Source organism: Buteo buteo, chromosome 20 (assembly GCF_964188355.1).
Source record: "Buteo buteo chromosome 20, bButBut1.hap1.1, whole genome shotgun sequence".
In the NCBI taxonomy this organism is placed as follows: Eukaryota; Metazoa; Chordata; class Aves; order Accipitriformes; family Accipitridae; genus Buteo; species Buteo buteo.
In genome coordinates, this window is record NC_134190.1 from 26691632 (window position 1) to 26716345 (window position 24714).

Here is a 24714-nt window from a genome sequence, read left to right on the forward strand (position 1 = left end):
CTTCTCACAGCCTGAGCTGCAAGCTCAAGGTGGAAGAGGCATTGCCTTTATTGTCTCAGTTTCCACCTGGAAAGCTCTGTAAGTCCACAATACCTTCTGCTCTGTGTTTGCAGAGCTATCTCACGCCCTGTACCCGCCACTGACACGTTCTATCCCATGTACCAGGATTTCCAGTTCATAGCTGTGTTGTGGCTTTAGTGGGACATGTAGACTTGTTAGGCTGGACTGGCATGGAAAAGGCACAGAAAGTAAATAGTCAGCGTTCAGATCTGTGAGTGAGGTGACAGTGTTTACTTTGTAGTAAACAAAGCTTTGTAAGCTTGTGCTTTAGGGAAAAAAGAAGATTTCACTCCCTGGTATGGTTACTTGGGCACTATCCTAACATAGTCCAACAAGAAGAAGTTGCAAAATGCAGAAATGTTTCTGGTCCTAAAATTATAGAAAAAAAAATTTCACAGACCAAGAAGAAACAATGAATTTAGTCTTGAAGTAAGGGAGTTGCCAAGCCATCCCAGAAGTTTAACTTGCAAGTCCTTCATCATGGAAGAGTTTGCAGGATATACTGCTCTGTTTGCTGAGCAATAGCTGAAACAGAAATCTAATCTGAAAAAGAGTCCCACCAAGAGGAAAACAAGGTTCAGGTTCAGTCCCATATAAACAGTGTTTAGATTATTTAGGAGACACCTTTGAAAATACAGGTGTGACTGTAAGAGAGCAGATTTGCATCAGCTGGTAAACTCTTATCTGTCTCAATATTCAAGAAAATAACCAACTACTCTTAAACACAGATAGCTTGTTAAATTACATGAGGAAATTTGAGCAAAAGGGTTGTGCTAAATGAGCTTAACATGAAAGAAAGTTTATTAGCTAAAAGCAAGCTTCAATTAGCATTAAATGTGTGTAATATTAAAGAGCTGGAGGAACTGTCAGGAAGAATATGTTTTCTATTAATTGGTTTGCTTTGCCTAACCACTTAGGCTCCAACAAAATATGTTTACATTCTATCATTATGTTTACACTTATTCTGTCTTCCAGTATATAAGTAGAGATCACAATGGATTTGTAGAAATTATTTTTCTTTCTGATTTTTTATCGTAGGTTTCTGTTCTGCATGGACTAATAGAAATGTTTGTCCTATTCACCTGCCATATGAATAAAAATACAACCAATTATTTGAAACCAGGGAGGCTGTTAAAGGTGGTCGTCCTTCAGCGTGTAGTGTGCCATCTACAACAGGGAAACTATTGTGATAGGCAGTTAATGAAGTCAGAGTAGTCACTCTGAAGATGGCCTTGTCTGTCATTGGCTGGAAAAGATATTTGGAATTGCCCAAAGCTTTAGAAGCAGTTAAGCCAGTCCAGATCCAGAAGAGGACTCTCTTTTCATGTGACTTTCAGAATAATAAAATGATGACTCTATGAGAAGGTCCTTTATGGCTAAATGTTCCGTGAAATTTGCCAGCAATAAAATTCAGAACCCTAGTCAGGGAGTTTTAACATCTAAAGTCCTTTCTTAAGGAAAATATACCTACTTACCCTTTAAAAATGTTAATTACATTGTGCTATTGTGTAGATTTGGAACACATTGTTTGGATTTTCTCCCGGTAAGGTTATCATCAGTCAGACATCCCCCAAAAAGATGCTGGTTTAGGTTATATTTATTTAGTGAAAAGGTCTGTGCAGAACTTAAACCCTACACTAAGGATCTAAATTCCAAATCCAGAACATAATAGTTCCTCAAAAAAAGTGGCTTGACTTGAAGGAACTATTCATGTGCTCAAATTGTTCAAGAGCATATCTATTTTGCGGTGCTGATCTTTCAGCGGGGCTTAATTTATTTCTGTACAATTGGCAAGGCCTTTTTCAGATTAATATGTCACCCTTTCAGAAAAAGGATGGATTAATTTAAGGTAAACCCCCACTGTAATATAAAGCTAGATTATCATCATAGAGAAGGCATTGTCTAGAGCCCATTTTTATATTAACTATGAAAATGCAAGTACCTGATTAATAAATGATTGACTGATTGATTGATTTATGGCAGTGGGCGGCCCCAAGCTTCAGTGTGACTGATGACAGAGGATTTTCACCAACCCTCCACTCTGGGTCATGGCACGCTCAGCATACGCTCTCCCAGAGCCAAGAAACCCGAATCTATTCCCCAACCCAGGTATTCTGGCTGTCAGCTGACCAGCGTTGAATTGTTGTGTTTCGTGCGTACTGAGATTTGTACCCAAAAGAGTTCTACAGGAGACGTTGGAATCGAAAGTAACAAAGCCTCTCTAGAGACTCTATTTTTAAATTGTACAGTTTAATTTACTGAACGCTGTAGGTTCTCGATGGAAAGCGTCTCCCCTTCCTCGGGAGAGCAGCCCCACTCATTTCAGCCGCGTGAGGAGGGGTGCAGAGTTTTGCTCTCTCTGAGGAAAGCTTACACCAGAGAGGGGGACACGTGCATTACCTGCAGTTCCCTGACCAGCTTTCTAGCATTTCTGTAATCTCGTTTTTGATTGTCTGAACCTTTCAAATAGAAAGGCAGTTATTGATAAGCACTATGTCGCAATAGCAGGTTGAATTTATCAAGCACTTTGCTTTCTTTTCTGGCCCAGTGGCATCTCTAAGACAAAAGCACTAGCTGCATATTTCAGTAAGAGGATCCCAGGTAAACGAGGATATCTATAGACAAATCAGTGTGTCCTGGAGTCAATTAAATTATTAAAATGCTAATTTTCAAAAATCTCTATTAATAAGAACAATGGAGATTTCCTTCAAACATAAGTACAGTTGATAAGAATTGGCAGGACTGGGCATTTTTTTATTATAGGCACTATTTAATTTTAGGTACTAAAATTCCTTTTCCTTAACCACGTGTAGTCTTTTGTTTTCCTCCTAATATTTTTTTCATAATACAACGTCACTCTGTGGCATTATTGCAAAAACAAAATACCTTCTACATATGCACAACATTCAAGTAAATCCACAGAGAAACCTTTATATATGTATGTGTGTGTGCATTATTTCTGATAAAATATTTAGAGAAAATAGGAATATTCATGGTTTTGCTGGTCACACAGGACACAGTAGTAATGCTCTTTCTTTCAGGGCTTTTTTTTTTTTCTACTACGTTTGCCTGAAAGAGAGAAGACATCAGAGAAGATCTCATTTAAGTACTTCAGATGTAAATATCTTTCAAGGTTAGGGTAAATCCTTTTAATCTTTAGCTAACAGGAATGTGATATTTAAAACGCCCAGCATTTCATCATCTTATATATGACGTTACTTTCTTTTGTTAATCAGGAATTAAGCAAATTCCTAAATTGATTTGAAATAAAGGAAATGTGGACATTTTCTGTGGAATTAACATATTCAAGCCTTTTTAAAGCATCATCTGAGTAATTTTAGAAGATATTCTATAACCAACATAGCAAAAAAAATTATAGTCTTCAAATATATGCTTTCTTTTTTTCTTTCTGTTTCAGTCTTCCTTGCCTAAAAACATGTTATTCACATTTAAGTGAGCATTTTAAATGCAGCTTTTTATCAAATGGCAATCTTGTTAAATACTCAATCATGAAATCATCATCGCTTTCAGTACTGGAGAAAAAGTTAGTATTTTCGCGTGTGTGTGTGTTGAATTATTATTAATTCTACATTTTATGCTGTATATTAGTTTCCAGTGTTCATGTAAGATAGGTTTGCCTTTCCCAATGCACATGCAAATATGAAGTATTTCTTCATGAAAGCAAAGGTGTATTTTCTATTCTGCAGGAAATAACAGGTAGTAGCTGCAGACCGAAGAATAATCTGTTAATCTTTTCACATTCTTTCTTAGAGACACAAAACCTCTTCAGTGAGGAATGATACATTGTCTGGAATTTTGTTTTTCTCTTTACCTTGATGTTACTTTTTTCAACATCATTAGCACTAGGCAGCATCACTGTAAAGTATAAACTTATCATTTAACCTACTTCCCCTTTTGACTGCATAGGCCTTCCAAGGGGCTGGTTTTTTAAGAATCATTCAAAACTTTGTCAAGTAAATTTTAACATTTGTGGCTTTGTCATTGCCAGTTGCCTGCCTAAATAATATCGTGTTTGTCTATACAATAACAATTTACATAGCATGAAGCCTAAAGAGGAAATCGTGCAAATAAATTGAGCTGAGCTATACAGGTAAAAACTTTGGCATACGCAGAAGTATTTAGAAGTATTCACACATGGAAAAAATGGTTTATAAACTGTGCTTGAATTTTTAAACAGAAAAGGGCAGAGGAGGAAAGGGGCTCTCAGCATTTGGCATAACACCAATATATTAAGTGCCTTCACCTAGCTGTATATTCATTCTAAATCACTTGACTAGTTTTTAAAAACTATTTAGAAAAAAAGACAAAATTTATATCTAAAATATTACAAAATACTAAGTCAAACTGAATGTTATTTCTATTTTATTTTAATGCAAATAGTTATCGTTTCACTTGTGCAGTCAAGTAGATCATGTTCTGACTTTCCTAGCTAATCCATCATATCAAGTAATATTTTTCCTCATTCCTTCTAACCCACTTTGAATTTGTTAACAGTATCAGACAATACTAGAAAGAGAAGGGATTGCCATTCTGTTATTACAATTTTTTTTTATATTTTACTTGGCCTAAAGAGGGTAGAAAATCTTTTGGAATCCAGAATACTGATGTTCTTACCTTTAAGACAATGACAACACATGATGGAGTATCAAAACTTGTGTTTCTGCATCAATTGTTAGAGGGAGATCTTTTCAAACATTTTATGCTTCTGAATTCCATCATTTATTTCAATCATTTTGCATTTTACATAGTTAAATTCTTTGTGATACTCTCAACAAAGGTTTATGTACTATGCAATATCACCTACCATTCCTTTAGGCGTGTCTCAGTTGTTTCAGTATTTATATGTTTCTTTCTAAAACATTTTCCATGTTTACTATGGTATTTAAAATAGTACTAGTAATCTAAGATACAGTCTGTGCTGAACTGAAGATTTAATACTGGTGGTAGTATTTTCTTGAAAAGAGTGCTGTGTAGCTGCACCCAGACCTTACCCATCCTTACACTATTTTGGTGCGGGCTTTTTTCCGGAATGGTATCCGAAAAAATCAGATATGATGACTAAGCACAATGAAAGCCAAACTAATGGTGGTTTTTTGCACTTCTTGCAAATACTTGCATGTCTGTGTGACGACATCTCTGCATTTTTGCTGGTAAAATACCGATATGTGTGTATATGTATACGCAAATGGGGAGGGTGTTTGTAAAACTTACAACACAGCATGGATGTAGAAGATGCTGCCTTTAAGCATGATGACTGAACAAAGGGAATTTGAGAATACATAAAGGAATAAACCGTCATGGTGTAAGGTATGAGCTTAGAAAGTATCTGCAGCTATGCTTGACTGTTACTTTTCCCATGAGGGCCTTAAAGGCATGATAGTGCTTTCCTTTAACACTGAGCATTGTAGCAAGCGGTAATTCAACAACCAAACTTAGCAGTAATTCTTCTAAATTATCAGTAAGAAGTGCATGGAAGCTGACACCATTCTCATCCAAAACCTACTAGACTCAAGAGGTGCTAAACAAATACAAAAAGAATCAGTTTGTCCAACCAGTTCTCTAGGATGAGCCATACATTTATGTGATGCTAAAGCATCCTCAGCATTGGTAGTGAGTCTTGTGGTAAGCTCTAGTTGACTTATGTGGGAATGACTAGGTGTTTTTCACTCGAAAACCCAAGTCCATTTTAAGGTTACTAAGTACAGATTTGGAAGAGAGAAATTTAATCTCATAGTTGTGTAAAGTCTGTCTCTACCGTACTTCACCCTTTGAACTTCTCTTAAGAAAAGAAAATTTAAAATGCAGCCCAAGAGTCAGTATCTTTGACTTGGAGCCTTCTTTCTGAAGGGAATTGTATAACTGAAGTTTCTGAAATATCCTTAGGGTAGAGGTACAAGTAGGCATCCAGAATCTGGAGGGTTATGCATAGGTGGAAGGTCACATCTACAGAATTTTTCTTCTCAGAAGTACGGTTCCTCAGAATAAGATTGGATTTTAATACTAGAATACAAAGTAGATACCTAAGAAGATTATCTGCATGTCTTTTGGGACTAGGAACATTTTTAGTCCACTTAAATAGTGCATTAAATATTTTAAAACAAATGTTAATAACATTAATTAATGGCAAGCAAAGTTTAGCTGGATTCAGAGCTACAATACTGAAAAGAATCCGAAAGTCTTTCTAAAGACTTTCAAAAGTCTTTTAAAGATACATGCCAAGAGAAACCATTTTTAATTCATGTCAATCTTTTTCTCCAAAATTCATTCAAGGAACATGATTTTTACCATTCAGAAGAAAATAGCATTTTTAATTAACTTGTATGCTTGATGTTTGCATATGTAGATTCAGACACAGATAAAAGCACATGTAGTAAAGAGTATGGGCGAGAAACTTGGTTTCTGCCAGCAAACTTGAATGGGTGTGTTGGATGGCTGCTTATGGTTTTGCAAATTAATCAGATCAGTAGAACTTTTACTAGTAGTAATACCATATGCAAGCAGCACAGAGGGGATGGAAGTCAAATTAAATTTATTACTATGGGAATCAAAGCATATTTTCTTTTCAGAGGTAAATAGTCTAGCTGTGATGGTCTGATGCATAACACTGGGCACCTCTTTGCTGATGCTTCTCTGTGTTGCTATACTTATGCTATCGTCATCCTCATTCTTCTGGGTCCTATAAGGAGGTTAAAAGTGTTTAACATGGCCAGTACATGTAAATTCAATCAGAGTTCAATGAAATGTTAAGCTGGTGCATCAATATCCTACTTTCGGTACTTTGATGTTCTCTGTGATCTAATAATGGGTGGGGGAAAAATTGCAGGGAAGTCCTTATCGTTTCTACCCTCCTCTCTTCCTAAAACTGCTAACAGAACTCAAAAATGGCCTAAATATAGCTGCAATTTCAGACTCAAAGAAAGAAACCTTGTATTTTGAAATGAGTCTCTTTTGTAGTTTGTGTGCTTTGTTCTGAGTTTTTTTACTTCATTTACTAGCCGATACAGTTTGTCGTGATAAAAGAGCTATAGCAGCTTCTTCCTGCAGAAAGTAGAAATGAAAAGTTTCCCTGGCAGTTTCTAAATTGTTTTTATTACTTTTAATTTTACAAAGTGCTTTTAGAGAAAGTTGTGGTTCCTCTAAAATGAGAGTTGTAGGCTTTGGTCCAATAGTTTGTTCCTGCTTGAGTTAACAATACTAAAGCTCTTATTTACCGAATCAAAAACTCTTAAAGGTATTTCAGTAAAAAAGAATAGGCATTTCTCATTATTAATGTCTAAGTGTGTTGGTAAACTAGATGTTCAAAGCAGCATATCCATAAAACTCATACAGCTTAGCAAACTCAGATCTCTAACTCTCTCATTTAAGTGTACTCATGCAAGAACTTTTAGCATGAGTTTATCTAGTGATTTTTCCAAAGGGGTGCTGATTCCTTGTTGGTCAGGCAGCTACACATTTGAATAAAATGATCCCCAATTTTCAGCCACAGTGCCGCTCTTCAGGAAGCGCAAAGTTCTAATGGCTCTTGGTCACAGTCAGTATCATCAGTCCTACCACATTCTTCACCATAAGAGACAACAGTGCAAATTTTATTCTGATAATGATTTTTTTTTCATGTTTTATGTTCACAGGTATAATAGAAGAGTTGTAATTGGTTGATTTTATGGTTTAATGCATGAAAAGTAAGAGTAAGAGGTGGTGATTAGTTTCTAGTCTTTGTAAGGACATTAGGCTTAAGAAACCGACCCTGAGCTTAAAGTAGTATTTGTCCTGCCCCTGAGATTTTGTGGCCAGGAGCCAGAGCTTGCATTTCTAGGGCATAAACATGTGAAGATAGGTGAAATGGCATTACTGGAGTGAAAATGACAATGCAAGTCAAAAGTTATTGTAAACACTTTCTTGGATGCAAATTTTTTTGTGCATACAAGATACAAGCAAAACTAGTTCTTTGTGATTCTAACAAATTACAGCTTATATACCTTATGCAGGGGAAAATAGGAGAAGAACAGAAATTCTAGCTGAAGGGCTAAATACTGCCTTCATTTCCTCTAAAATATATTAAAACAGTTTTATTTCTGTTTAAGAGGCAAAGTGATGCTTTGAAAAATGAATTTATTTCATTTTATTGCAGTGTTTTGAAAGGTTTATTATTTAGCTGCATATAACCTCAGCAAAATGAATAATGAACTCTGCCGTATCTGAAGTCTTGTCCTTCATGCTTTGCCTCACATACGATTCCCTTTTCTTATAGCTATTTTATTCATCAGATTAGGTCTTGTCATCTTCACAACTTGCACAACAGGAAATCAATAATTAATTATGGATAGGTAAAGCAATGCCTCAGTGATTTCCTGAAACATCCTAGAGTTGCACTATATAAAACAACCAGTGATAGTTACCTAGCTGTTTCTCACTTGGATAGATTTGACAAGTAATTAACATACCTCTCCCTTATCATGTGTCTCTTCATAGCTAAAATCAAGGGATGAGATGTAAAATTATGGTAGAAGATACGTGATTAGAAGATGTTAACGCTGCACACAAAAAAAAGCATCTGAAAAAGAGAAAACTGGCCAAGGCCATCTGTGGGATTTTGAAAGAAAAAATTGGGTGATACACTCAGAAGTATATAGTACCTCAGGCTCTGTGATGACAAAGAAAAACCAGGGAGAGAAAATACTCCAAATGATTTTGGGGTGGAACGCGGACAATAGGAGAATGGCTTTGCTTTCAGAGAAGCTGAGATGGAGGCTGGGAGGTACATGTCTTGCTTTGAAAAGAATGAGTTTAACCACTGGTTCTGAAAATGTCGTTTTGAAGAGCCTACAGAAAACTTAATAATCCTCATCCAGCGCCAGACAGTTCTGCTGTGGTTAATGACTCTCTGACTAGGAGCCCTTCTTTAAGCCTCCCGCTGCCCTAGATACATATTTCTCTTTCAGCTTCTTAAGCAATTGAACTTCTGCTGTGTCTTGGATGCAGAAGCGGTCACTTATAAGTAAAAGCCATTTGTACATTGACATTCAGAGTAGAAAAGGGTCAAGCCCACCGCGCACCATAAGAAAGGAGACCGAAGCGGTGCCTGTGCGTGTATTTGCGTGTATCAATCCCTACTCCTCTCTTCAACAACATATCTTGAGTTACCACTTTGGAAGCAAAAGACAAAATCCTAGAGCTAAAAATGTCAATATACTGCTAATAATTGTTTGTAGCTTAGCTGATGACAGTAAAAAAAGATCAGGGAAGTAGTCTCATAAAGCAGATCAATGCCCAGGAATTCCCTACTGGTTTTGAGTTTTCCTGGAAACAACGCAAGCAAATCCAGAAAGGACAATCCCTTCAGGAATCGTTTACTGATAATAGGATTTGGCAGTGTAAATTCAAAGAAAAAATGAAAGAGCACCATTTTTAAATTAGATAGTTTACCTAAAACTAGTTGGTTTGTTTTTCAGGAGTGTTTCTAGGGTTCTTGGAGTTATAAGAATTTAGTTGAAATCCCTCTTCCAAAATAAACACACTTCCAGTACAAAGGCGGGGGCTTTTTTTGGAGAACAGCCGTCTCTCCATCTCTCCTTCAGCCACTGACATTTCCTTGTCAGCTACTTCGGCGGCACGCCGGGAGCAGTCCTGCTGGCCCACTCCAGACTCAGGTGTGTTGGTGGGGGTGGTTAGCCGCCGCTGCCGTGGGGCTGGCACAGGGAGAGAAGTCAGGCTCAGTATCTCTGTTGAGAAGCACTGGGAAATGTATTTATTCTTCCTCTGGTATGAAAAGAAAATAATATGACCTCAGGTCGTAAAGCCTAATGATAAGTCTGGTGATTGGTGGACATTCAAACCACATTTTTCAAAAATCCCATTTAAAAGGTCCGTGAGATACATATGTGGATCACCCCAACCTTGTTACCATTTCAGATTTCTCACTGCAGTCAAGTCGTGCACATAACTTTCATATGCCAATGTATGTAGATAATTTGATCCAATTCTAATTTCTGTTATGTCTTATTAGCGTCGTGACAACAAATTCCCAGTGAAGAATTGCCCAGACCTGTGTAAGTCTGATGAGCCTTGACTTAATTCACATCAGATTTATCTTTTACTCTAGACAGTGTCACACTGGTGCACACCAGTGAGGATGTTTCATTTAACCTGACAGCAGTGCTTCAGCTTGCGAAAGAAGCAACACCAGCAACTCAGAGTAATGTCTGGCTGAGTTTCAAAGCGAGTCGATCCTACATTACGTACTTACAGGCACTTTGCCTTGTTGCTGTGTCACCTACTTCTAACTCCATGGATGGTGGGTCTAGTTACCGATTCCTGCAAGTGGTTGCCTATCAAAATTTCACATTTCTACAGCTTATTGCCATTACAGGAGCAGTTGTTATTACAGTTAATATACTGGAACCAGTAAAGTGCTGGCTTACAGATAAGGAAGTAGGATGCCAAAACAAGTCTGGACCTGTATGCTTCACATCATTCGGGAAAAAGTCTATTAAATCAAGTCCCAGGAGGATCAGGCCTGAAGCAAGAAGTAGCATGCTGGAGAGTTTGTAAGCTTGGGGGAGGCAGGACACAACATTCTCTGTAGTTTCTCAGATTTTAGCTGTTTCATTATTGGATCTGTTGCATCATTTTTGTTTCTTTTCCCTAGTGGGATTTCTCTGCTTCCAAGAAGTTGCCCTCTTTCTTCCTGACAATGTTAGGACATCAGTGGCCAGGAGTCAGCGCAGACCACGCTCTTCAGCCTTGAAAGATACTGATGTGCATGCAGCCACCGTACAGTTTTTCTAAACCACTTAGTGCTTTTTAAGTCAGTGTCTTCTTAGCAGCTGGCCAGCATAACCAGTCAGAGGGTAGGGCTTTTTTTTATTTTTGCCGTATGGCTATTAGCATACGAGCTGATGTGGGGTTTCCTTCTGAGTGGATGCCGCGAGGTCATCCAGGCTGCGCACCGCACCGAGGCTGGCGATGTCGGTGCTCCATCCCCAATTCTGGCACCCATTCCTGGGCCACCTCGGTGTATCTGGTCCCCTCTCTTTCCTCTCTTGTCTGTGAACTCTTCAGGCAGGAGCTCTGGTTCCCCGTTGTGTCATCATGGTTTCAGTTCCCATCAGGGTTTAACCTCCTTCAGTCCTCATAGCATTGCTGTACTGCAAGTGAGACGATGGTTTATCTGATATCACCTACCTCTGCAAATCGTCTCCTCAGGTCAAGGACTCTGCTACCAGGGAGTTCTGAAAATTGGAAATTCTTGCAGACACAATAGAAAACTGCTTCCTCTTTTCCCCTGTATTTTAAACACAAAAAGAATAATGTGGAAAACCCAAATTATATTTTCATAAGATACCTATGCAATAGGTGTTTGGCACAGTAAGTTTAGTCACCCTGGCAAAATTATTATTTTGCATGGACTTGAAGAAAATTATTTATTTTCAAGGTGACTTAAAGTTGAGCAGGATGACAAAGGACCTGTTGACTCCTTAAGACCAGTAAAAGGTGATCAGTGAGACCACAATATCACTTTTGTTTTCTACAGTGGTTATCCAACCCCTGCCCCAAATCTAATCCCTGCAGCTTTCCCAAGAACGTATCTTCAGAAACATGCCACTGCCAATCCAGCTTTAACATTTGGACTTTATGGAGTATAACTGAGGGAGAATATGTATATTCATTATAGTCAAAATATAGAGAAATGCCCAGTAGAAGGTACCTTGGAAGAGACAATAAGGATGAATAATGGGTATTTCTGTACTCTGGTGGTTCTGTGCCCTCCGGTAGTGTGCAGTTGCCACCTATTAATTAATTAATTGCTGCCAGTTAACAAAGGCATCCATTCTGTAACAGAACTGCATTGAATTTCTTGCCAATTTGTCAGATCTTTTTTGTCTTACGCTCCCTCTCCTAGATCATGTTTGTGGCTGGTAAATTGGTTTCTGAAATGCAGCCTCACACACTTTGCTTTTGAGTTAGCTTTCTTCTCTGCAGGACACTGCTATATACTGTACCTTTAAGTACCCAAATCAATTTAATTAAATTTCATTACAGGCACTAGAGCTGAAACAAACTAATGAAAGCAGCCATCACGTCAGGTGGTATTTATCTTGGCATTAAATTGAAAATACTCCATTTAGGCTCTTAAAAATTAGTTTCAATATTTAACACTAATAGCTTTTGGAATTGTTGATGGGGATAGTTTTAATGAATTTGTTACAAACTGTTTACCTTTCCAAGGAAAGAAGCTTGTTGCTTGCGGCAGAAGAGAGCTAAAGATAGATGACTTTAAAGTATTAGGGTTTTGAAATACTGTGAGGTCTGCGAGCTGCCTGTAATGCTGTTGAAAAACAGCATGGAGGTTGTCGCACAGTGATAGCAATGTGCCTTGTTTAGTCCAAAGCAATGCCAAGTCACCGCAATACCTGTGTTAGAGTTTATTGTTTGCCTGACTTCTTTTATTGAGCTGATCAGGCTTGAAACTTGAAAGTTTGTAGCAGATTTTATTTGAAGACCTCGTTATGGGGGCCACTCTCGTCAGAGAGAAAAAACGAAAATTTGCAGGGAGAAGAAGGAAAAACATCTGCTGCACAGAAGAATGCTATTGCCAGCATCCCAACTACAGCTGGATTTTGCTCCCTCGCTGTTGAGGCACCTTGCAACGCTGTTTCTGAGGAAGCAACGTTGACAAAGCACCTGTGGATGTTCTGCAGAGCAAAACTGATGCCATGCGCTATTCCTGTAGAGTCCATGGGACGGCGCAGATAACGGGGATTTATTTCATCCGCTTCCCATCAGAACCAGGGTCCAGGTATTAATGTAAACAATACAGATGGATTAGACAACAGGAAGAAAGGCTTAGGGGAAGATTCAGGTCACTTTTTTTCTGACCCACATGCCAGGGATTTATTTGAGGGGAGCCAGGGTGCAAAAGGAGAGTGTACCTGGCCATGCATGTATCCGGATCCACAAAGCTGGAAGTATTTCTGACTTGCACTATGTAAGCATGGCTGATGTATCCTTTTTCAGGCAGACAGTAATAAATAGTCCATTCCATCTCCTTTTATCATATCTAGAGGCTGTCTTCTTGGTATCTTCCTCTTCAGCAGTCTGTTTAAAAGAAAATAAACTATCAGAAAACTAACAGAGTGAATTATAGAGAGTCACCTTTCTGGTAGGAACTTCTGACCCCAGAGAAGGAGGAAGAAGGGAACCATTTTTCTTCATCGGGATAAAGGCATAGGCTTGTCACATGTTTGCTACTTCATTTTTATAGTGGAGAAATCACCGTGCCAGTTATTATTAACAGGAGATGTAAAAATAATGCTAACTATGTTATTTACAGTCTTACTGCTTGGGTAAGTTTATTGGACTTAAGCTATTCATTATAATGATAGCTATAAACTATTAGTTCTTCTTAAATATATATATGTATTTTATATATACATACTATACATATGTATAGAAAAGTTTCTAATAATTTCCAATTTGATTTAACATTAGGAAGTTAGGGCTTTACATATGTTTTTGTTTGCATTCTCATTGATCCTCCCTCTAGATTGGAGGACGTGGCTCGTGTAGAAGCTGCTTGTTGGAAATGAAAGACTGGATATAGAAAATTTTGCTTTAAGCAAGTGGTATTAAAGATTAACTATTTCTTTTTTCAAGTTACTCTTACTATTTGTTATTAATTGACAGGTTTTATTCCTTATATTTTCCTCTATGACTGTCATGAAATATGAGGTGCAGTTCAGTGGAGTGTCCTAAACATGAGTGACCTCCATGGACAATCGCTCACTGTCGACTCTAGGGAAAGTTCTGACTCTACTGTGAAAGCCATGGCCCAGACTTCGCTCTTCCTTTTTTTTCCTTTGAAATTACGACCGAGATACATGCATGTTGATACAAATGCGTTATGTAAGGAGTATAGATATTCAGAATCTGTAAATAGGTGTCACTTCTGTCTATCCTAATTTACTTATAACATTTCCCTCTACATCAAGTATGAGTATCTTCTTTCCTGCTCCTTTGTCACACTCTTGCTGAGTTCTCTTTCCTAAAAGTTTAGTGGAAGGGGGATTTTCAAGCCATTTTCTCGTGCAATTCCACGAGCCAGGTGCCTGTGGTTTCTGCAGAGGGAACAAAGTCAGCGAGATGCCTTGGGCAAAGGCACAGGATGGGAGGGGGTGGGATTCAGCGTTGGATGTCTGGAGTAGCCTGAGGTAGGGGGCGGGAATAGACTTTACGACCTCAAAGGAGAATTATTCTTCTTTAAGCAAGAGGAAAATTCCAACTGGGTTTGGTAATATTTTATAGTGTTTATTTCTATTCAGCATTTCATTGCAAAAATTTTGTTTAGCACCATGCCAGGTGCTTGACTCAATTGCCACTGAGCCCAACAGAAAGTAGGCATTTTTAAAAGGCTTATGCTTTCAGTGCGAGACTAGGAAAACTCTGTGGTACTGATTCAGGTTTAATATTAAGCAGTGATAAAGACAATTAAAACCTATCAATACATTAAGACATTTGAAATACTGTCATTTAATAAGAGCACTAGCAAAAGTCAATTTATTGTCTCATGATACTTTCAAACTATTTTAATATCCTTTTAAAAAGTGAAGTACATTATTTTGGATTATTGCATTAAATTATGGTACAGGAAAAAAACATGAATGATTTAAACTCTCCTTTTTCATTTCTGAACCAGCTGTTTCTAGTGTTTATATTATTTTGTCTCTTATTTTTAAATACATCCCCATTACCTCAGTTTTAAATAGAAGGAATAGAATTTTTTTCTGTACATCTTGGAGAAAAATGCAACAAAGAAAATGCATTGATTCTTTTTCCCTCACATGTGAACAAATGGTCAGTTAACGTAACTAGACTATAGATACCCAAATAGTTGCAATAATTTTGACAATCCTGGAGCTTCCCCATCTACTTACTCCAAAATTTCCTCGTAAGATAGAAATGATTTAAAGCAAAAACTGATTTTCACCATGAAAACAAGCAGTGTTGTGATTTAGATTATTGTATAGCCAGAATGCCATTTGCAATGTGAAAATAGAGGCATGGAAAAAGACAGAACTATTAAACAAGTAAACTAAAAAGTTGTTCAGTGCTTTCGTAATTTGAGGCTTTCTCAAATGTATTATTTCATAGAACTTTCTGCATTTTAATTTTTTCTTCTGGTGTGTCAGTACAGTAGGCACGTTTTATCCTGCACCACTAAGAATATTTGCCACCCAGTGGCAGGAAAAAGATAGTAGCCTACCTGTATATACATAGTGAAAACATTAGAGGAAAATACTCTGTACATAAAATGGGGAACTGCATGGCGTTTTCGTTGACTGCTGTCGCAACGTTTGATGTTGCAGGACGGATGGTCGCAGTATCACTTTGTAGCCTCATCTTCAACAATAGAAAGGGATCGGCAAAGACCGTACTCTTCATCACGCACGCCCTCCATCTCTCCCGTGCGCATGTCTCCTAACAACCGCTCAGGTAAGACCAGGCTTTCAGGACTGGAGTAAAGACGGAGGTAATCCTTCACTGTCATTTTCCTTCTTTAAGCAATGTCACTGGCATCCAGATTTGTTGTTAGCAATGGTGGAAGGGCACAAAATATATTCTTTACTCTTACCTAAATTATCTGTTCAAAACAGGAATTTTTATTGTTGTTGTTTACACCTTGTAAAGTTTTACAGCAAAAAGAATATTCCATAACTTTGTGTTATGAATTCTTATGCAGTGTTTTCCTGATCGGGATTACCTGACTAGATCTCAGGGCAGTGGTGCCCATTAGCAGCATGAGGAAATTCTGTAACTCACTTTGCTAGTCATGAAAACCGCTATGTTGCTTATGACCACTCTGCACACTTAGCAGAAGTTGAAGGAGCCACATGATTTTTTTTGTCAGCTTTTATTCTGATTGTATGTGTATGTATATATAGGTGTGCATACACATGCATGTAGAAGTTTCACAAAAGGTTAATGATGGGTCTTCATGTAACACAGATGGCATATTTACACCAGCTATCATTAATTCCATATGATCCATACAATGAATTAATGTAAGTATCTCAACTTATGCCTCAGTATTAATTAATTTTTCTGTTCAGAAATCTGGGCATTTTCCTCTCAGCTTATTCTAAGGTAGAACATACCTTGGTTAGATAAAACCATTCCCAGTAAAAATCTTCTAAGATAAACAGAGTGAAACAGTCAGCCTTTCAATGGGCTTTTTACTACTTGTTCAGTCAAATGTTGTCATTCCATAGCTGTACCAAGAGTTTGAGATTAAAACTGGCCAAACTGATTATTGCCATCAGCATTGTGCCATAGTTTTGGTTTTTAAGAAAATTGTTTTGTTAGTTATCTAGAAGCTGCATCTTAGTCCTGCAGAATAACCACTGAGGAAATTTGAAATTGTAGCCAGAAGTACAGTTAGAGCTGCTATTCAGTTTTCAAAATCTGTCATTGCACAAGTCCACGAAGGGTTCTTGTTCCTTTTTTCCTTGTCCAAAATCTCATTTTGACTGTAAGTGCAAGGCACTTGAGTTCTGTCTCTTGCCAGGACTGCCTCCTCACTTCTGTGACTCTATTGCTTAAAGAACTCTGTTGCTTAAAGAAGACCGGCCGAGGCGACCGACTCCAGCACGGGTGCATTCTGCAGCGGAGTGAGGAGATTGTGGTGATCGGGGGGGGTTGCCCAGGTGGAGAACCCCCTGCAGCAGGAGGGTGAGCTGCAGGGGGCGGTGAGAAGGCTGCGTAACGTCGGGGAGGCTGAGAAGGAGTTAGCTAGCTTGGTTCTGCCCTGGACCCACGGCCAAATAGCCAAAACCTCCCTCACCGGCACACACGGAGGGGAGGGGGCCGATAATGTGGAAGAATGGAAGCTTGCCACGGCAAGAGCAGCAGGGGGAAGAGACTTCCCCCGGAGCCTGAGGTGCCCTTGCAGAACCGCTTCACCGCTCTGCAGACTGAAGAGGAGAGAGCCGTCACGTCAGGAGAGACGCTGGAGCTGAGCAAGGCAGCCCCATCCGCTCCCCAAATAACGACCAGCGCAACTAAAAAAAGGCAACGGGCGGTAGTAGTGGGTGATTCTCTTCTGAGCGGTACGGCAGCACCCGTCTGCCTACCTGACGCGCTCTGTAGAGAGGTGTGCTGCTCACCGGGGTCTTACATCAGGGATGTAAGACCGAGAGACTACCAAGCCTCCTACAGTCCATTGACTATTGCCCGCGGCTGTTGTTTCACGTGGGCACCAGTGATACAGCCGGGAGCAGTCTGAGGAGGATCAGGAAGGATTACAGAGCCCTGGGAGCGGTGGTAAGGAACTCTGGAGCACAGGTAGTTTTTTCATCAATCCTCCCAGTCAAAGGGAAGGGGTTTGAAAGGGCCAGTCGAAGCAAATCAACAAATGGTTACAGGACTGGTGCCACAGCCAGGGGTTTGGCTACTTAGACCATGGGACTCGCTTTGACAAATCTGGTCTGCTGGAGGCTGATGGGGTCCATCCGTCAGACAAGGGGAAAAGCATCTTTGGTTATAGGCTTGCCAAGCTGGCGAAGAGGTCTTTAAACTAAATTTGCAGGGGGAGGGGAAACTCGATCCATCCCACTCCTACCAGTTTGATGCCAATGCCAGTAATAGATGCCCAGAGCCTGGAGAGGGATCACAGGTCAGCGGGAGAGCACCTGAACAGCAGCACAGAGGAATTCCAGCCCCTCCAGCCAGTAAGTCACCTTCATCGGAGGCCCAACTTAAATGCCTCTATGCAAACACACATAGCATGGAAAATAAACAAGAAGAGTTAGAGATGTGTGCACGCCTGCAGGGCTATGATCCTATTAGCATCATGGAGATGTGGTGGGATGGCTCCTATGACTGGAATATTGGAATGGAAGGATATAGGCTCTTTAGGAAGGACAGGCAGGGAAGACAAGGAGGGAGGATCACCCTCTGTGTCAATGACCAACTGGAGTGCATGGAGCTTTGCCTGGGGATGGATGAGGAGCCAGACCAAAGCTTATGGGTCAGGATGAAAGGGAGGGCAGGGACAGGTGACATTATAGTGGGGGTCTACTACAGGCCACCCAACCAGGAAGACCAAGCAGATAAGGCCCTCTATAGACAGACAGGAGCAGCCTCACATTCACAAGCCCTGGTCCTCATGGGGGACTTCAACCACCCCGATATCTGTTGGAGGGACAACACAGCAGGGCACAAGCAATCCAGGAGGTTCCTGGAACGCGTTGATGACAACTTCCTTCTCCAAGTGATAGAGGAGCCAATGAGGAGAGGTGCTGTGCTGGACCATATTCTCACCAACTAGGAGGGGCTGGTGGGGAATGTGAAGCTCAAGGGCAGCCTTGGCTGCAGTGACCATGAAATGGTGGAGTTCCTTAGAGCAGCGAGGAGGGTGCACAGCAGGTTCACAACCCGGGACTTCAGGAGAGCAGAGTTTGGCCTCTTGGATCTCCTTGGCAGAGCACCATGGGATACAGCCCTGGAGCGAAGAGGGGTCCAAGAAAGCTAGTTGATATTCAAGGATCACCTCCTCCAAGCTCAGGAGCGATGCATCCCAACAGAGAGAAAGTCAGGCAAAAACGCCAGGAGGCCTGCACGGATGAACAAGGAGCTCCTGGACAAACTCAAACACAAAAAGGAAGCCTCCAGAGGGTGGAAACAAAGACAGGTAGCCTGGGAGGAATACAGAGAAATTGTCCAAGCAGCCAGGGATCAGGTTAGGAAAGCTAAAGCCCTGATCTGGCCAAGGATGTCAAGGGCAACAAGAAAAGTTTCTATAGGTAGGTTGGTGGTAAAAAGAAGACTAGGGAAAATGTGGGCCCTCTCCAGAAGGAAACGGGAGACCTGGTTACCTGGGACATGGAGAAGGCTGAGGTGCTCGACGATTTTTTTGCCTCAGTCTTCACCAGCAAGTGTTCCAGCCACACCGCCCAAGTCACAGAAGTCAAAGGCAGGCACTGGGAGAATGAGGAACCATCCACTGTAGGAGAAGATCAGGTTTGAAACCATCTAAGGAACATGAAGTTGCACAAGTCCATGGGGCCTGATGAGATGCATCTGTGGGTCCTGAGGGAACTGGTGGATGAAGTGGCTAAGCCACTATCCATCATATTTAAGACAGGCTGAGAGAGTTGGGCTTGTTCAGCCTGGAGAAGAGAAGGCTCCGGGGAGACCTTAGAGCAGCCCCCCAGTACCTAAAGGGGGCCTGCAGGAAAGCTGGAGAGGGACTTTTTGCAAGGCCCTGTAGTGATAGGATGAGGGACAATGGCTTTAAACTGAAAGAGGGCAGATTTAGAGTAGATGTAAGGAAGAAGTTCTTTACTGTGAGGGTGGTGACGCACTGGCCCAGGTTGCCCAGAGAGGCTGTGGCTGCCCCATCCCTGGCAGTGCTCAAGGCCAGGTTGGATGGGGCTTGGAGCAACCTGGTCTGGTGGAAGGTGTCCCTGCCCATGGCAGGGGGGTTGGAACGAGATGATCTGTAAGGTCCCTTCCAACACAAACCCATATGATTCTATGACTCTATGAACATACTTAAATTTTGGATGAAAACTTACTGCCATCATCAGTTACCCTAAGACTGGAAAAGGACAAATATAGTGGCTGTTTCTGAAGGAAGAGGAGCCCATGTAATTACAGACCAGTCAGCTGAACTTCATTCTAGAAAATTGCTGGAACAAATAATCAGTCTGAGCACCTCAAAGACAGTAAGAACATAAGATACTGCTTAACTCTAGGAGTACCTATTTCTACATAGTAGTATAAGTTACAGTCTGTCTGGTAGTATCCGTGTCAAATCCAGACATTGGTTCGATACAACTTGTTCTTACAAAATCCATCTGAACTCCTGCTACAACATAGTTAAAGCACTTTGTGGAAAAAATAGTCAGTAAATGAAATCTACTGTAATCAGTAAGACTCTTTCCCACAAGATTTTTATAGGCAAGCTAGGGCAAGCTAGCAAACAGTCGAGAAAATGTAAATACAAAACTGACTGAAAGCCATTCACAAAGAATGGGTATTGCTTATTGCCAAAATGGAAGAATGCATTGCTTGGAGATTTGCCTTGGGCCCAGTATTCTTCAGTGGTTTCATTAATGACCCAGATAATACACAAAGGATGCCTATTACCTCTGCTGGTGACATAAACCTGGGAGAAACTCATATACCTTGAAGGACATTATTGGAATTCAGAGTGATCCTGAGAAATTGGAGATACTTTCCGAAGGGAAAAAAAGATCCAATCCTTTGCAAATAAATTCTCAGGAGAATATCTGGCTAGACAAAAGGTCTTTAGAAATGATTTAGGGATTTTTGTCAGTTGCACACAAGTCGGGAGATGGAGAAATCAGGATATGAGAACACACTGAATGGACTGTAATTGTTTAACTCAAATAAGAGAGACACAAGACGGGGGCAGCGGGAAGAGGTACGCACCAAGTACTCAAGCACGTAACAGCCAGCTGTGAAGAGGAACGACGTGAACTTTCTCTACTTTCATAGCAGACAAATGGAAATAATGAGCAGCGAGGAGTCAGGCTAGACATCAGGGAACATTTCCTAACAGTAGGGAAACAAAGCACTGGAACAGACTGCTTGGAGCAGTTATGTGATCTCTGTCATTAGAGATCTTTAGTTTTAGATGAAAATCTGTCAAGAATTATTTTGGTATACTGGATCCTACCTTGGGGTAAAGAGTTGAAGTAAATGAACTCACAATGTACCATCCATCCCTAGGACTTGGTGATAAGATGCTTAAGCTAGCGTAGAGAGCTCTGTCTTCTTTTCTGTGTCCTTTAAGAATAAGGGTCAGAAAAACTTGATACCACTTTTCAGTCTAATGTCAGCCAATGATTTTATGTCTGCTTCAGGTAAAAACTCTGAAAGAGGGCGCTTCTGGATTGTAACACTTGCCAGAAAGCAGTTGCTCTCACATGGGAGGAGAGAGAGAATTCCCACAGGGAACAGAGAGAGATAGTTTTGTCTTTATCAATCAACGTTGTTCAAAACACCAGAGTGCTTAAAAGCATTACCAGAGTATGCAAAACAAAATGCATCCCTCTGTTAGCAACTTTTTCAAGGTTTGCAATTCTGTTTTGGTCCCTGTTAGACTCAAGTTGCCATTAGCTGATTTGGTAATTTAATGTCATGTTTCTTTATATCTGCTGGATTATCAGCTTTAGAATTACATCACTATTGACAAGCAATTTAAAAGCAATCCCCAATTTTAATTCTGCAGTGCGTGAGAATCAAGTACAAACCCAGTTCTCCTCCTAGTCACCTCATACTTTCCTCCTTTCAGCCATATTATGAGTTGATGCAGGATTTAGTTTTAATAATACCTTAAAATAGCAGTTGATGTTTTAATGGCAATTGTTCATACATAGATATTTAAAGACAGAGAAATTATTTGAGTTACCTTTAAGTGTTAGGCATTCTTTGCTATATGTTTTCTATGAAAAACACCTTTCTTTTCTTCCCGTCTCCATTAAAATCATTTAATTGGTTTGTTTATTTTCAACAGAGAAGGGAAGAAACCATTTTATAAGGGTTTTTCCACACAGTTGAAACTTAACGGTCTTTTCAACAGAAATAAATTAACCATTTTGAGAAAAAAATGGAAGTACCTATACCAGAAAATTTTGACAAGTTAAAGAAATTGAAAAGCTAAAGGAAAAAAAATTATTATTGTTGTACTATTTTCATAATCATCATCTTAGACGTTGGGTGTAAGTGAAGAAAGTAGAACATTCAAAGAGAAAATTATGTTGGAGTTGATTGTCTCATGAATACATTTGTCCTGTACTTGAAATAACAGCACCTTTTCTTTTCCTCCATGATGTGGTAGCGTTTGTCCAAACAGCTTATTGTTAGTATGCTAACAAATATAAACTTTACTGAAATGTTTACTCTAGAGTTAAACACTACATTCAGTCATATGTGGCAAGAAAAAAATAAATCCATTTTTGTGATCTAGCAAGTGCCCCAGCCTCACCTCGGGAAATGATCAGCCTAAAAGAAAGAAAAACAGACTATGAATCAACTGGAACAAACGCCACTTACCATGGAAATAAGGGAGAACACACTTCTAGGAAAGACACCATGACAGGTGAGATTATGCCTGCACAGCATACGTAAAAATCAGCTGTGATAGACTGCTGATTTTATAGGCTTGGCTGGGTTTACTGTACTATAGAAAAGAGTCAACTGCTTTGGTGGATTCCAAAGTTGTAGCCACCTTAAGAAAAACAGCTGAAGAGATATTTGATGTTAATGAATACAATACTATGTGAAAATGATTTGTGAAGACCATGTTTCTTCACAGAAGAAAGGCTCTAAACCCGATTTTACATTTCTTTTTAATTTTATGTTTGTTTTCATCTCAGAAGGAACTTGGTACATCACTTTGAATTAACTAGTGTTTCTGCAAGCTTGACAGTGGTTGAGCACGTGCAGTGATCCCTAACGTCTGTCTTTTGCAGGGAATGGCTTTCCAGGTCCATTTAGCTTATTTTGCACATCGTTCATTCCTAGGAAATTTGGTAGCTGTTTGTAAAGTCTATCCATGTTACTTTCTCAGCTGGGCTGATTTAAATGCAACAATTTTCTCTGTGTATGTTATGGCATCTATTGCAGGTTTCACTGAAGGCCTCTCTCCCCTGGTGAGCTCATTAACCTGTTAGCATTTCAGTAATTACAAGATTTTGAGTGCTTTGCCCAGTACTGCACCTCTTCATTAATTCTCTTGCAAAATACATGTTGGTCTCCATCACCATTGCACAGGCCTACCTAACCTCTGTTGAACATTTTGTGGATTTATATAGCGCCGAGCAGCAGGGTGTCCTCTTCTCCAAATGCTCCCTCCAGGCAGGTGAAAAATCGCAGTGGGGAGTCACTCTGCACTTTCTGAGTGCCTGTTACCTTCTCCCGTGCCCTCTGCCGAGGTCTTGCTCAGAGGATGCCGGAATGGGTTGTCTTTGTGTTCCTCAGCTCACTGGGGACACTGGGAACATGCTGACTCAGCGTCAAGCCATCCCTACCAGCTTTCAAGACCGGATTCAGCAGATGATGATACTCATACTGCATCTACTGTCTTACATGTTATTGTGTAATCAAAACCTAAAGGCCAGCCTTTGAATTTGTGTGAAGACGCAATACGGAACATTAATTAGCATGAAAGTGAAAATCTGAAGAAGAGGAATGACAGTGAAGAGTGTTTGGAAACCACAGAAATGACAAGTGTCCTGAACAACACCTGCAGGGTACTACGTGAGATTGCAGCAGATTTAGTCAAGGTACTGCATTTTATGTGTCTGTAGTATTTTGAGTGTTTCATAGTCGCTGCACAAGGTGGTTCTCTAAAACACTTCAGTGGTCCTTACTTGTGTGATTGTGAAGGACAGGACTGCAGTTTATTCTGCACTTTCTCAAGGATCCATGAAGAGGGAATCTCAGGAGTAAGAGCAGCAGGCTGAAAAGGCAGAAACATTAGTATTTTGTTCTAGCTGTATCTGCAAATTTAGAGTACCAGATTATATCAGAAGGTTCACCCAAAAAAAAGTGTTTCCTTGTGGAAAAAATGTGTTTCTTTGCAGATAGTCCTGTCTCTCTCCACACATTAAAAGAATTGGGGTTTTCTTTTTCCCCAATCCTTTTCATTTTGTCTTTTACTGCAGTGTTTTTCTTCTCCCATTCCTGTTTCCCCTGTTTCCTTTCTCCTTCAATATAACTTTTGGAGTGTGAGGTTTGTGCTTCCCCAGCAACCTTTGCTCCACTTTGATTTTTGCATCGTGTTCTCCTTTAACATCTGCTTGTATTTTGTCTGTTTTTATTGATCTTTTGGGTGGTCTTTTAGTAAGGAAACTTGAAACTCTCAGCATCATGCTCAGCTATCGACTGTTGTTCCAGCTACTGAGCTCAGTGAGAAAAAACAAAACCAAACCAAAATCAAAGTATAATAATATTTCACAATCTTACATGACCATTGTACAAATGAGTATGGAAATAACAAATCACTTTCTCTCTCTTTCAGATCTCCAAATCTCTGCTTATTTGGTCTGAGCTCAAATTAGGCATCATTTTAAGAACAGAAGAAAATGACAGGAGTATTGCTCGTCAACGTTCAACATGAAATTTGTGTAACATATTTGTAGCTCATTAAATAATAAATATTTCATTAAAGAACAATATAAAGTTGGTATTTGTGATTTTAATTGTGAGACATTTTGGCTTTACTTGGCTGGTCTAATATAAATTCGTGTAGCAAGTTCATTGCAATGCCTGTATTTCATTTTGTGCATCAGATGGTGCATTGCAGCTAATACATCCACAGAGCCTATGGGACTTAGATAAATGTTTTTTCAGGTTCCACCTGGCGTATACATATTTTGAGCTGCTCCTGTATTTTGTGCCAAGCTGATGTATTACACAAAGCTTTCCTTGACTTACGGATTTACACAGAACGTAGAGCCACAGCTGTAGTCCCAATTTATCAATGACTGTCTCCATGCTCTTCTCCAAAGCTCTTCTCAGTTTATAGTTCAAAAGTTTTATGACCTCTTGGCTGGGACTGGAATGAATGTTTTTTGATGGATTTTCGTAGTAGAAATGTTGGCTTCT

At 39.8% G+C, this 24714-nt stretch overlaps 1 protein-coding gene across 1 annotated transcript in view; it reads left to right on the forward strand.

The window, feature by feature from the left end:
• Window positions 1-24714, forward strand: part of CTNND2 (catenin delta 2) — a 654700-nt gene that overhangs the window by 621210 nt on the left and 8776 nt on the right. The window contains exons 19-20 of the mRNA XM_075052197.1: window positions 15444-15570; window positions 22073-22204. Coding sequence (XP_074908298.1) covers window positions 15444-15570; window positions 22073-22204 — 259 coding nt within the window. The remainder of the gene's footprint in view (window positions 1-15443; window positions 15571-22072; window positions 22205-24714) is intronic.